Below are 14,521 nucleotides of genomic sequence, written 5' to 3'. Positions count from 1 at the left end.
GCCTTTACAACATCACCTGTCACCAAACAAATACTCAATAAGGGTTAGCCATTATATTTATTACCCAGTCTACCCCCAGCAGCCCACCTCGACACCCCAGGACTGCTGTGTTTACTGGGGAGCCAATCTCTTTTAAGGAAAATTTTCTTGAAGGAGAAAGGAGAACTTGAAACCCCTATCGGGCCCTCCGGGAAGAAAGCCCGTTGCCTCTGCAGTGTCAGCATTTTTCCAGGGCCTAAAATAGGGCAACGGGGGAAGTGAGAGCTGATTCAGGGCCTCGGAGGGGCTGCCAGGCGCCCCCGGCCTGCGCGGGAGGAAACACATTGCTGGCGCCAGGCCTGGCCCGGGTTTCCGCTCAGCCTGTGGCCCTTCTCCCAGGGATGTTCTCGCTTCTGCTTCCAGGCCTCCTGGCTACCATCCCCTCTCCAGGAGGGAGACTCCTAGAGAGGGAGTGCCACCTGCTGGGCACTGACCACCCTGGGCTGTGAGGCCTGGCTCTGCCTCTGGCCGCTGGGTGCCCCTGGTGAGTCCAACCCCTCTACTCTGGCCCCTTCTGTTCCCAGTGATGGGAGGCAGACATTCCAGCCCCCAGGGCATTGGGTGAATTTGGGGCTTCTCCATTGTCCTGCACAAAGTCTCTTTAAATGGCTATTTCCACCACCCCCTGCAACCCCCCAGAGACCCGAGAATTGGAGAGATCTTCTCTGTCAAATGATTTCAGGGAGGTTAGATTTGTGTTTCGATTTTGTCCCCATCAGAGTCGTGCAGCCTGTCTGCTCGAGCTTCTGATCCGCACGAAGGGCTCAGTGAACTGGTGAACACTGCCTCGCCCGAGGTCGCAGCCCCCGTGCCGCGTGACCACAGGGAGAGGGCACACGTCATTTCTAGCAGGCTCCTGGCAACTCTCAGCTGAGCTGGCGCTGCCGGATTACAGCTGCAGGAACGCAGGGCCCAGGCTGGGGTTTATTGCAGGGAAGCGCTTGGACTGTGGGGTCACACCCACAGGTGTCTGAAACCTGGTTCTCCCTCACTAGCTGGGTAGCTTGCTTAACCTCGCTGACTCTCAGGCTACTCTTCCATCCCCTGGGAGCAATCCAAGGCTCACCTCTCAGAGGTCTTGGGAGGATGCAGTGAGCGGATGCCCAGCCCCTGGCTCCGCCGGCTGCTCCTGCCCTGGGTTCGGGCATCAATTGCTTATGTTTCTAACCTCCTTTCTGGTGCTGGCACTCTGATATCCAAAGCTTTTAGCCGTTAAAGGTCACAGTCAATGACTGTGACATCCCGTGGTCTCCGATTCTGCGATTCGTGCCGTGTTCTGCTTCTGCACCCGCTGTTCTCGCAGGCGCCTGCTCCCCTCCCCTCCCCGGCCTTGTCCCTCCAGCCCCTGCCCTGGCCTCCTGGAAGTGTAGTCAGAGAGAGGCGTCTGTCCTGTCGTTTGCCCAGATATTCACGCAGGACACGACTGACATCCTCAACTTCCGCCCCCCACTTCCTCCTGCTGGCCTGACTGGTGGGAAGGGGCAGCCGTGCTCAGGCTCCATCCTCCTGGGTTGGCAGCTGCGGTTTGGCCAGCACCAACCAAGGCTCTCTTCTGCTTCCTGTCCAGTCTTCACTCTCTCATCTCAGCTCCCCAATTCTCCCCGCGCCCCAAACGTCCTCACCCCCTCCCGCTTCCCTGACAGACCCCTCCAACATCAGCTCCCGGGATACGCGCCAGCCTCCACTCTTCTCCCTCTGCACACACCCTGCACACCAAGGTCTGGCATGCAGCCGCCTCCTCAGCGCAGGGTCTGCGGGAGAAGCGAGCCTCCCGTCTACTGTCGAGCTGACAGCTCAGGTTTCCAGCCTGCTGCCCCATCTCTTCTTCCTTCTGGGGCTGGACGCTGGAGAGCCCCCTCCTCCCCCAGCAATGCCTCACAGGCGGGCTGTGGGCATGAGCACAAGACAAGGCAGTTTTAACCCATGGAACTCTAGGGTGAGGGGAATAGTCTCTATCTTAAGCGAGGTGGTGGGTACACAAACAAATGCACTTATCAAACCTCGTCAAACGTACACTTAAGAATCTGTGCTTTCTACTGTATGTAAATTACATCTCAATAAAAAAGAACAGACGCTCAAGCCCAGTGGGAATGACTGGGCCAGACAAAGACCTTCAGTGGGCCTTTTCCTCGTCAGGGACGAGACGCACCTGCATCCCGGAGTCCTGCAGCCCCAGGACTGTGGACGGGCCAGAGCTGAGGCTACCCTCCCACCCCAGCCCCACCCCCACCCTCCCTCAAGTTCCCTCCAAATAAGCGTGAGAGAAAATGCAACACGTTTGTTGGGCCAACAGCAGCCATGAGCCAAGCACCCAGCCCCTCACACCCAGTTAGGCACCCTCCTGGATGGAGATTCTGTATCTCTGCGGCTGCCAGAGGGATGGAGTTGGGGTGGGGTCTGCCACAGAGCTCCCTGTCCTGAGGACCCGCAGCCTGTGTCTGGGAGGGCTCTGGCCCAGGAGACCCTTGCTATCCTCCCCCCAGATCTGCCTTGGGCTCTATACTCTCTCCTCTGCCCAGGCCAGAGAAGCTAACCTCTCATCTTTCCTTCCCACCCCTTACTCAAGCCTCCCAAGGCAGGACCAGTGCCCCTTCAGGCCTTTCCAAGTCAGGTCCTGCCTACAGTCAGCGAGTCACAGGCTGGCAGAGCTGGGACAGCCATCAGGGGCTCTCTAGGTCCTCCCTACTCAGTATACATCTGGACCACAAGCTTTGGAGCTTGTTAGAAAATGCAGAATCTGAGGTCGCACCTGAGACCCACTGAGTCGGAATCTGCATTGTAACAAGGTCCCGTAATTTGCACGCACATAAAATATGAAAAGCACTGCTTTGGTCCAGTCCATCACCATCCCCAACATCTACCATTGACTAGATGTGGACATTGAAGCCCCGAGAGCCCCAGGGACTTGTCTAGGACACACAGTGAGATCCGCAGCCCTGCCCGGGCTGGTTCCATCCCGCCCATACTCTCTTTTCTCTTTTCCCTTCATTGCCTTTCCAAAGTAGATACCTATAAACCTGTAGTCCAGGCTGGGGAGATGGAAGCACAAAGCGGGGACTTTCAGTGATGGGCAGAGGTTCACAGAGTCCTTCCACAGTGGCCCTCACTGTCACATCTCCCAAGCCGCGCTCCACACCCCCCAAGCCCCGAGGGAAGAGTTCTGCTCTTACCATGCCAAGCGGTGGCCACCAGCAGGACCAGCAGAGCCCCCAGGCCCATGGCCTCAGTGGGGAGGTGGCAGGCTGAGGCAGGGCTGAGGGGTGGTCAGCGCTCTGAGCTCCCTGCTGCCAGCTCCACAGGGACCAGGACCACAGGACGCACGTTCCTCTCTGCTGCACTGGCTGCCTGTCTTGTTTTCCTCTTCCTCCTCCTCCTCCTTGGGTTGATCCTCTTCTTCCCCTTTTAGCTAGGCAAGGCAACCACAGAGTTTGGAAATCTTGGGTCTCTAGAAGAAAACAAAGCCATGACCCCCAGAGGGAGGGGCTAGAGTCTGGGGCAGGGCCAGCCTGAGCCTGGGGGAGCTGGCAAAGTTTGGGGCCCTTCTGTAGCTACCTCCAAGGGGCCCTGGGAGGAGAGACAGTCAGTTAATCAGCAGCACAAATGGGGGTCTTCAGAGGGGCCAGGTGGCTCTCGCTAAGCTGAAAAGGAAGTCGGATTGGTCTGGGAGAGCCTGCTGACAGTAGCAAGAGCTTCCATTAACGGGACACTCACCAGTCAAGCCCTTTACATTCACTGCCTCCTTTGGTTCCCACAAAAATTTTATGTGGTGGGTACTGTTATCATCCCCATTTCACAGACGGGAAAACTGAGGTCCAAAGAGATCAAATGCCTTAAGCTTGCCCACGGTTACACGGCTAGCAAACAGTGGAGGTGGCATTAGGATCCAGGCAGCCTCGTTGTAGAACTGCCTTTTCGTGGATTAATTAAGTTTGTTTATTTATTTATTTTTACAAAGAATCTAATTGTACTGCTATATTTCTTAAGAAAAATAGAAAGTGTTCCTCCGCCTCCTCCTTTCCTGTAGGCAATTGCTTTTACCAGTTTTAGTTGATTCTCTTAGAATTTTCTTTCTTATTTCTGTCAAGATGATTGTAAAATTATTTCTTGAAACTAAAAACTCCCAATATAACATGGATCCAGGAAAATGGTTATTTTTCCATGTACTCAGGTAGAAATAATATATATATATATATTTTTTTTTTCAGGAAAGTGTTTTGAACCTTTAGTAATCATGAATACCAATCAGAACTGACTCAAGAAGAAATAGAAAATCTAAATAGACCTATAAATAGCAAAGACATTGAATCAGTAATTAAAAACCCCCAACAAAGGACCAGATAGCTTCACTGGTCTACCGAACATTTAAAGAAGAATTAACTCCAATCCTTCTCAAACTCATTCAAAGAATAGAAGATGAGGAAACACTTCTCAACTCATCCTATGAGGCCAGCATTACCTTGATACCAACAGCAGATGAGAACATCACAAGAAAAGAAAACTACAGACCAATACCCCTTATGAATACAGATGCAAATGTCCCCAACAAAATACTAGCAAACCAAATACAACAGCATATTCAAATGATTATACGCCATGACCAAGTGAGATTTATCCCAGGAATGCAAAGATGGTTCAACACATGAAAATCAATCTAATATATCACATCAATAGAACAACAAGAAAAAAACCCACATGATCATCTCAATGGATGCAGAAAAAGCCTTTGACAAAATCTGACATGCTTTCACAATAAAACACCCAACCGACTAGGAATGAAAAGGAATATCCTCAACATGATTAAGGGTAGATATAAAAGCTCACAGCTAACTCAATGGCAAGAGACTGAAAGATTTCCCCACTTAGATCAGAAACAAGGTGAGGATGCCTGCTCTCACTGTGTCTATTCAATACTGTACTGGAGAATCCAGTCAGAGCAATCACAAAGAAAAGGAAATAAAAGTCATCCAAATTAAAAAGGAAGAAGTAAAACCATCTCTATTCATAGACGACATGATCCTATATACAGAAAAATCCTAAAGAACCTACAAAAAAATCTATTACGGCTAATAAATGGATTCAGCAAAGTTGCAGGATACAAGATCAACACACAAAACTCAACTGTATTTTTATACATTAGCAGTGAACAATCCAAAAAGGAAGTTTGAAAAATAGTTTTATTTGCAATAGCATCAAAATGAATAAAATCCTGGGGAATAAATTTAACCAAGGAGATGCAAGACATACACACTGAAAACCCCAAGACACTACTGAAAGAAATTAAGAAGACTAAATAAATGAAAAGACATCTCGTGTTCATGGATTGAAAAATTTAGTATTGTAGAGATGGTAATACTCCCCAAAGTGATCTACAGATTTAGTGCAGTCCCTATCAAAATCCCAATGGCCTTTTTTCTGCAGAAATGGAAAAGCTGATTCTCAAGTTCATATGGAATTTCAAGAGACCTCAAACAGCCAAATCAATCTTGAAAAATAACAAAGTTGGAGTCACATTTCCCAATTTCAAAACTTACTACAAATCTACAGAAATCAAAGCAGTGTGGTATTGGCATAAAGACAGATATGGAGATCAATAGAATAAAATTGAGAGTCTAGATATAAACCTTCACATCTACGATCAATTGATTTTCAACATGAGTGCCAAGACCATTCAATAGGTAAAGAACAATCTTTTCAACAATGGTGTTAAAAGAAGTGGATATCCACATACAGAAGAATGAAGTTGGACCCTTAATTCACACCATATACAAAAATTAACTCAAAATGGATCAAAGACCTGAATGTAAAGACTAAAAGTATAACACTCTCAAAAGAAAGCATAGAGTTAAATATTCATGATCTGGACTTGAAAATGGTTTCTTAGATATGTCACCAAAGGCACAAGTAACAAAAGAAAAATTACATAAATTGGACTTCATCAAAATTAAACATTTTGATGCATCAAAGGACACTATCAAGGGAATAAAAAGGTATCACAGAATGGGAGAAAATATTTGCAAATCATATATATATATCAGAATTAGGTATTAAGAATATATTTATATAAAACTCCTATACCTCGACAACAAAAAGACAATGACTCAACTTAAGAGTAAGCAAAAAAGTTGAATAGATATTTCTCCAAAGAAGATAGACAAAAGGCAAACAAGGACATGAAAGGATGCCTAACATTAGTCATTAGTCATTAGGGAAATGCAAATCAAAACTCCAATGAGATACCACCTCACACCAACTAGGTTGGCCATAATTAAAAAAATCAGAAAATAACAAGTGTTAGTAAGGATGTGAAGAAATTGGAGCCTTTGTACATTGCTGGTGAGAATGTAAAATGGTGCAGCTACTGTGGTAACCAGTTTGATAGTTCCTCAAAAATTAAACACAGAATTACTATATGACCCAACATTTCCACTGTTAGGTATACCCAAATGAAGTGAAAACAGAGACTCAAGCAAATACGTACACATGAATGTTGAATGTAGCACTATTCACAATAACCAAAAGGCGGAAACAGTTGCTGACTAGATAGACAAAATGTGGTATATTCATTCAATGGAATATTATTCAGCCATAAAAAAGGAGTGAAGTAAACATGTCACAGTGTGGATGAACCTTGAAAACACCATGCTAAGTGAAAGAAGTCAGACACAAAAATGTCATCTATCCTATGACTACATTTATATGAAACATCCAGAATAGATAAATCCATATAGACAGAAAGCAGACTTATGGTTCTGGGGCTAGCAGAAAGGGCAATGAGGAATGGCTGCTTCGTGGGTAGCTTGCTTCCTTTTGAAGTGATGGAGATGTCTTGGGACTAGATAGAGGTGAGGGTTGCACAGCATTGTGAATGTACTAAATGCCACCAAATTGTGCACCTTAACATGGCTGATGTTTAAATTCATGTTACGTGAATTTTACCTCAGTTAAAAAAAAGAGAAGATGGGATAGACTGTCCCAGAAAAACAAAAACTGAGGGAATTCATTGCCAGCAGACCAGTACCACAACAGAAAAAATGTTAAGGGAAGCTCCTCAGGCAAAAAAAAATAATAATAATACCAGGCAGGACTTGGATATATACCCAAAAATAAAAAGTGCTGGAAACGGCATAAATAAAGATAAATATAAAAAATATTTTTATCTTACTTTTAATTGCTAGAAAAGATAACAGACTGTCCAAAACAGACATTGGCAAACTTTCTCTATTTACAGAGCCAGATAGTGACTAGCTTAGGCTTTGTGGGTCATGAAGTCTGTTTGGCCACTACTTAACTCCGTCACTATAGTGCACAAGCCGCCACAGACAACCCATAACCCACGGAGCGTAACTGTGTTCCAATAATAGCTTATTTACAAAAACAGGCCGCAGGCTAGATTTGGCCTATGGGCTATAGTTTGCCAAGCCCTGATTTAAAGCAAAATGGTAGCAATGTTTTGTGTGGTTAGAGAGTATATAAAAGTAAAATGTATGACAACAATACCACAAAAGATGGGAGGGAGGGATGTGCAGTCTGCTGCTGTAAGCTCCTTGTACTATGTTCAAAGCAGCATAATGTTATTTTAAGGTAGACTTTGATTAATTAAAGATATATATAGTAAAACCTACGATAGCCACTAAAAATTGTTTTAAAGATCTAAGTTATAAGCCAATAGTGGAGACAAAATAGAGTCATAAAATATACTCAATTAATCCAAAGGAAGACATAAAAAGAGGAAAAAAGAAAGAAGAGTAAAAAAGAAAGAAAGAAGATGGAAGAAATAGAAAACATCTAACAAAATGGTAGGTTTTAATCCAACTGTATCAAAAATTATCTTAAGTGTAAGCAGTCTAAATATACCAATTAAAAGACAGAGGTTGTCAGATTGGTTAAAAAAGCAAAACCTAAGTATTTGCATTACAAGAGGCCCACTTTAAATATAAAGACATAGATAGGATAAAAGCGAAAGGATAGAAAAAGATATTCCATGTAAAGAGCAATAAAAAAAAATACTGTGGTGCTGTATTAATATCCAACAGGGTAGATTTGAGAATCATGAATATTTCTAGAGATAACGAAGGATATGACATAATGACAAAGGAGTCAGTTATCCAAGATTACATACTTCTAAATGGATATGCATCTTAGAACAGAGCTTCAAAATATGTGAAACAAAACTGATAGAACTGAGAGAAGAGAGAGACAAATCTCTGTTAACACCTCTCTTTCTTTAATAGATTGTCAAGCAGAGAGAAAATTAGCAAGGATGTAGAAGACCTGACAAAAGCTATAAATGAACTTGACCTAACTGATATTTATAGAATACTCATCTTAACAATAGCAGGATACACGTTCTTCTCAAGGACACATGGAATATTCACCAAGATATACCATATACTTGGCCATAAAAAAAAATTAAAAGTTTAAATACCTAAATTATACAAAGTATTTCTTGTACTATAACAGAATAAACTTGAAATCATTACCAGAAAGATATCTGAGAAATCCCAAATATTTGGAAATTAAACAACACCGTTATAAACAACCTGTAAGTCAAAGAGGAAATCACTTGTAAAATTAGAAAATATTTTTGAATTGAATGAAAACATAATAAATGATCTGAGCATCTACCCTAAGAAACTAGAAAAAGACAAACAAATTGAACCCAAAGCAACCATAAGGAAGGGAATAAAGATAGCAGAAATCAATGAAATCCAGAATAAAAAGTTAGAGAAAAATTAGTAAAACCAAAATCTGTTTCATTGAAAAAAACCAACAAAATATCCAAGAAAAAAAAAAAATGAGAAAGACACAAATTACAAATATCAAGAATGAAAGAGGGGACATCCTCACCAACCCAACAGACACTAAAAGGATAAAGGAATAGTGCGAACAATTCCAGGGCTATAATCTCAACAAGTTAGATAAAATGAACAAATCCCTTGAAAGACACAAGAAGATGATTCTAACATCACGATGAGCTGGCCTGCTGGTCCCAGGAGGAGGGTGAGAAACACACGGAACAGAGCTGCACCAGCTAAGGTGTTGCTGCCCAGCCCAGCGTGGATCAGGGTCCCCAGCTGCCCCATAGATGCGTGAGTCCAACCAGATCAGCAGCACAGGGTGTAGATGAGTGAGAAATACGTTTATTGTTGTATGCCACTGTGGTTTTGTGGGATTTTGTTTGTTTGTTTGCTTTGCAAAAAGAGCTAACTAATATAGGGTTGGATTTTGCTAAGCAGAGGCAGAGAAGAAAGCAAAGGGCACCTGGAAAGAAATGAACGGCAAAGGCAATCAGCAGGCCCGCTCGTCAGCGACCAGCAGCTTCAGGACGTAGGTAGAGGGCAGAGGTGCAGGGAACCCCGTCCCATCTCAGTTCTACAACCCCGTTTGCTTTCTCCCTCCTTTTTTTTTCCTTTTACACCAGGGCTCACTGTAAGATACTCACACATAAAGAGAGATCTAGCCCCCCAAAATGGAAGTCCCCCCAACCTTCTCCTGCCAATCACACTCCGTTTCCCAGCAACAACCATAAGTACGAGTATGTATGTATCCTTCCTGACGTTTACCTGTGCCACATGCTCATCCACGTATCCACCATCCATCCGTCCGCCCATCCATCCATCCACGCTTTATAGTTTAAAAAATAGCATCATATGCTGTTTAATGCACTGGGGTTTGGGTTTTATCACTTAACAGCACATCTTAGAAATCTTTCCACGTCGGTCCATAAACATCTACCTTGGTTTTTAAACTGCTTCACGCTACTCATTGTGTGAATGTAACAGAATTTATTTCACCATTCCGCCACTGAATGGATGCTGTAACTACTTCTGATTTTTCTCTGCTGTGAACAATGCTGCAGTGAACATAGGATAAGTCACTTACTCTCTCCACCTTCCCTTTTCTTGTCCCTACATGAGTCTTTGTGCACGTGTGCCGTCATTTGAGCGAGGTCCATTCCTAGAAGAGGGACTGCCGGGCCAAAGGGTAGGTGTGTTAAAATGCAGAGATACTGTTAAATTGGCCCCCGAAAAAGGCTGTGTGTGTGTGCACTCTCACGAACAGTGTATGGGACACCCAGCTTCCCTCTATTCTTGCTGACATTGGCTATTATTGAGCTTTAGATTTTTTCCCAATCTGATAGAGAAAAATATTATTTCATTGAGAATTTAATGTGCATTTTCTGGATTAGTGGTGAAATGAACAATTTTTTCACGTGTGTATTGGTATTTCTTCTACAGATATCCTTTGTCCATTTTTCTATTTGGTTTGGTCTTTTATTGATTTGTTGGGACTATTTATATCCTGCATTATGCTGTTAACCCTATTATCATATATGTTGAAAATGTTTTCCACCCAGCCGACCACTTCTCTTTTCACTTTCTGTTTTGATGTCTTTATTTACACATAGTTTTAGTTTGTATGTAGTCAGATTTGTTGGTCTTTTCATTTCTGGCTTCTGGGTTTCATGTCTTGCTCAGGGAGGATGAGCCGTTACTGTTTACAAGGCACTTTCATTTCCATTTTCTCATACTGGCCTGGACCACAGGGATTCTGTGAAGTACATATTATCTCTACCGTATAGATAAGAAAAGGGAAGGTCAGAGAGGGTAAGTCACTTATCTCAGGTCACACAGCTGCTTTGGGGAAGGCTCAGAGCCAGAAGTGGGATTTCTCAGGGTCTCAGACCCAGGTCACCACTCACTGCTACCCAGGTCATCAGGCCAATATCATTCCCACACCTCTCTAGCATTCCTGGCAGGTCACCTACATGCCTCACGACATTGGAAAGTTGTAGCCTGTGCTTCCCTCCCCTGGGACAGACCTGTCTCCCTGGGGCACCCACTGTTGCTCCTGGTGCTGCATTCTGGACCCCCGTGCAACTTTGTTCCCTGTCCCTCGACAGGCCTCCAGTCTGTGGCGGCAGCCTCGGGCTCCCTAGAGGCACGGCTTCTCCAGGTTGAGCACTCTGGTCCCTTAGTGGTCCTCCTGGGACCTGGTCTCCATCCTCACCCTCATCAGATCTTCATCAACATGCGGGGTCATCAATGTGACACTAACTTTTTCAAGTCCAAAACATCTGGAGGAAGCCCCTTCATCTGGGGACAGGGGCACAATCAGCTGCCTTGGGGAACAGAAGATGGGGAGCCTGCAAGGGCTTCCAGAGCAGTGGCTTTCGAGCTGGGCCTTGGAGGAATCCTCCAGGCGGAAAGGAAATTCAGGAGAGGGACCAGCATGGGGGTAGAGAGGGTGAAAAAGCAGGGCCCCTGGGGCCAGCCAGAGGAATGGGGTGGAGGTGGAAGTTGGAAGGGGTGAGGTCCAGGTGCAAAGGGTCCCTGACCACTCGGCCTGGAGCTTAGACTATCCGTAGGCCGGGGGCTCTTACTGGGAGTCTCTGGAGAGGGCACCTCCAAGCACAGCCTGGGGGCCCAGCCTCAGAATCCCAGTGGTGCCTGTCAAAACGCAGATTCCAGGGCCATCCTGGGCCTGCGGAATCAGGGGTGGGAGATGGGAACCTGCACAGGAGACGGTCTCTAGGGGACTCTGATGTTTGCTCATGGCTGAGGTCGCTGCCCTTGAATGCCCACGGATGGCCTCGAGGGAACCGGAGGACCCCTAACATGCAGGCAAAGTTTGTGTCTGGCGTCGGCATAGGACTACTTTCATGCAATTGTCACACAGTCCCTGACCCGGCTGGCAGGGGTCCGTCTCTGATGGAGGGTGTTGAAGTGGAGAAGGGATGTGGCTGGAAAGGGGTTAGAGGCCACAATGGCCCTGAGGGGTGGCCTAGGCCACCTCTGTCCCCGAGATCAGAGGAAGCTGCTCGTCCTGTTATTTCTGTCCACCCAGCTAATGCCTATGGCCCCTCAGACTCCTTACCTCCAGGAGGCCTTCCCATCACTGCCAGACAGGCAGGGGTCCTTCCTATGCATCCTGGGGCTCCTGGGCTCACCTCCATTCTGGTACTTTCCTCACTCAGCAGGCCTCAAAGGTTTATCAGGTGCTCACTATGTGTCAGGCAGCCTGCCAAGCACTCTTGGGAGTTTTCTCATTGAATCCTCCACCCTAGAGGTAGGTGCGGTTATTATCCCAAAGCTCAGAGAAGTTAAGTCACTTTCTCAAGATCACACAGCTGGCGAGGGATTTCTGCCTCCTGAGCCCGTGGTATACATGACCGTTCTGATCCACTGACTTTACACATTTGAAGAATGAGTGAGTCAATGTCTGAATAAATGCTGTGTCCCAAAGCTCTGCAAGCAGGATAGTGTCTGCCCTCCTGGCAACATGGCATCTGGAGGCCTAACGTTTTCTGCGTGCTGTTTACGGGCTGGGCACAATGCCAAGCTCTTTGCATATTTATCTCATTTAACCCTCTTAACCCTGAGGCTGGTTCTATTCATCATCCCCATTTTGCAGATGAGGAAACGAAGGCTCAGAGAGGTTAGGCCACTTGCCCAGGGTCCCAGAGCCAACAGACGGCAGAGGCGGGATTGGAACAGGCAGCTCGGCTGCAGAGCCTGTGCTGATGGCCACCTGGCTGCACAGGGTGGTCCTGGGTCTTCTCTGGCAGCGACCATACTGACTGCCAGTGGACGTGGGGTGAAGTGCCCTGGGGCTCGGGGGGTGGCCCCCAGCTGAGGAAGCTGTAGCTGTGCAGCCAGGAGGGTGACCACCAGGGATCCTGGATTGACATCACTCCTTCCTGTGGCAGAGGAACTTGGAGAAGGGTTTGCATGTCAGTCCAAGGATTAGGAAATCCTGAAGTGACTGTGCAGGCCGCGCCGCTCTTCTGCACATACTGAGGGCCTGATCCTCATCTCCCTGCCTGTTCCTGGCTCCTGGCACCTCCAGATGCCACGGCAGGGGCAGCTTAGCCCCCACCCTCCTGACCACTCAACCCCCACCCCAGCCTATGCCCTGGGATCCAGGCGGTTTTCCATAGGGAGTGGAGAGACCCAAGCAGGAGCCAAGGACCCGGCATCAGGACACTTGTCTACTGGTCCTTCTTCGACCCAAGGCCAGAGAAGTTCCACCACACTGACCTCTAGGGTTGAAGACTCAGTGAGTTCTAGCATCTGGTTTAGGCTGCTCTGGGGTGTTAGTTCCCCTCGACGGTTCCAGCCCAGGAGAACAGGTCAAGCCCACAGGGCTTATAGGACTTTGCCACCTGTGCGCATCTCTGCTCCTCCGTCTCCACCCCTCCCTGCTGTGCCGAACACTGTGCCCTCAGCTCCTGATCTCACCCCGCTCTTTCTCACTGTTCCCTGCTCCTGCCTCTGTCTGGACCGTGCCTGCCTCTCCTCTGTTCGCCTGTCTTCTCCTCTTTCTGGCCCCGCGTTCACAGCACTTCTCGCTGTCAGCACAAGCACCGTTACAAGGGAGGTGTCGACGTAACGGCATCCTGACCGTCCCCCACCGCCCCCAACACAAGCTGCCTGGCAGGGCCTGCACCTCTCCCTGTCCTCTTTACACCCTGCGCTTGCCACGCCTGGCAGATGGCGGGAGCTCAGTCCGTGCTGGGCGCGTGAACAGATGAGTAAACGGGTGGACGAATGAAGGGAGCGTAGGAGTCCTCCCCTCGCAGAAACCATTTCTTTAGGGGACAGCTTGGTGTGTGGGGCCCTGATCTGGGCCCAGGAGGGAGAGGGCTAAGGGCTCTTCCCTGCCTGCGGGGCCCTCCCGTCCTGGTGGGAGGTAAGACACACTCTTAAGTGGTGGTACTGCAATGCAGGTGATAACACTGACATTGATTTATGACCCAAATGGGGACCATTGAGACCAAGGGGGCTGCTGTTCATAACTGTACTAACACAGGGGCAGAGAGGGACCGTTTGGAGTCACCCTGTCCACCGGGCACTCTCTTTGTGTCAGTTTCTAGACTAAACTCTGCACAGATCATCTCATTTGATCCTCACAACCCACGTCAGGGGATGGCTATAATTATCTCATGTTATAGATGAGGAAGGACAGGCTCAGAGACGGTAAGCAACCTGCCAGGGATCACACAGCTCGTAAGCAGCACTGGCATTTGAACCCAGGAACTCAGCCCCAGAGCCCATATGTTTGACCACCTGCCTTTAGCAATGGCTGGGCTCTCAGAAAGCTCAAGGGTAGAAGTGAACGACCGAGTCTCTGGAACAAGACAGACCACAATTCGCATTCCCCACTCCTAGCTGTGGGATCACAGTCAGGAGCCTAGCCTCTCTAGGCCTCAGTTTCTTCATCTGTAAAATGGGGGAGGGGTTATTGCCTCGGATCCAGTGAGACAACAACACGGGCAAAGTTCACTCAACAAATGCTTATGGAGTGTTTCCTCTGGGCTTGGCCCCAGCAACACAGTGGTGAGTGTGGCAGGCACGGTTGCTCCCTCTGGAGCTCACAGCCTGGTGGCAGAGCCAGGAGAAGAAGCAGGACATCCTGGGAGCACTGCAGAGAGGCGTCCAGGAAGAGTCTGCCTAGGCTGAGGAGGAGCCGGGGCCCGTGC

The 14,521-nt window shown here is 47.4% G+C and overlaps 1 protein-coding gene across 2 annotated transcripts in view; it reads right to left on the bottom strand.

Annotated features, from left to right (window-relative positions):
• CSF1R (colony stimulating factor 1 receptor) overlaps positions 1 to 3,462 on the bottom strand; it is a 29,844-nt gene extending 26,382 nt beyond the window's left edge. Inside the window, exon 1 of one of the 2 annotated variants that reach the window (XM_014852616.3) lies at positions 3,210 to 3,462. In XM_014852616.3, coding sequence (XP_014708102.1) covers positions 3,210 to 3,258 — 49 coding nt within the window. In that variant the 5' untranslated portion in view covers positions 3,259 to 3,462. Of the gene's footprint in view, positions 1 to 1,105; positions 1,358 to 3,209 lie in introns of those variants that run through there. The other variant, XM_044777837.2, reaches the window with a different exon arrangement.
• Between the last annotated feature and the right edge of the window lie 11,059 nt (positions 3,463 to 14,521).

The sequence above is a fragment of the Equus asinus genome, chromosome 9 (genome assembly GCF_041296235.1).
Source record: "Equus asinus isolate D_3611 breed Donkey chromosome 9, EquAss-T2T_v2, whole genome shotgun sequence".
NCBI lineage: Eukaryota > Metazoa > Chordata > Mammalia > Perissodactyla > Equidae > Equus > Equus asinus.
Note: the sequence above shows the minus strand (reverse complement) of the source record. Positions and strands in the feature narration are given on the sequence as shown.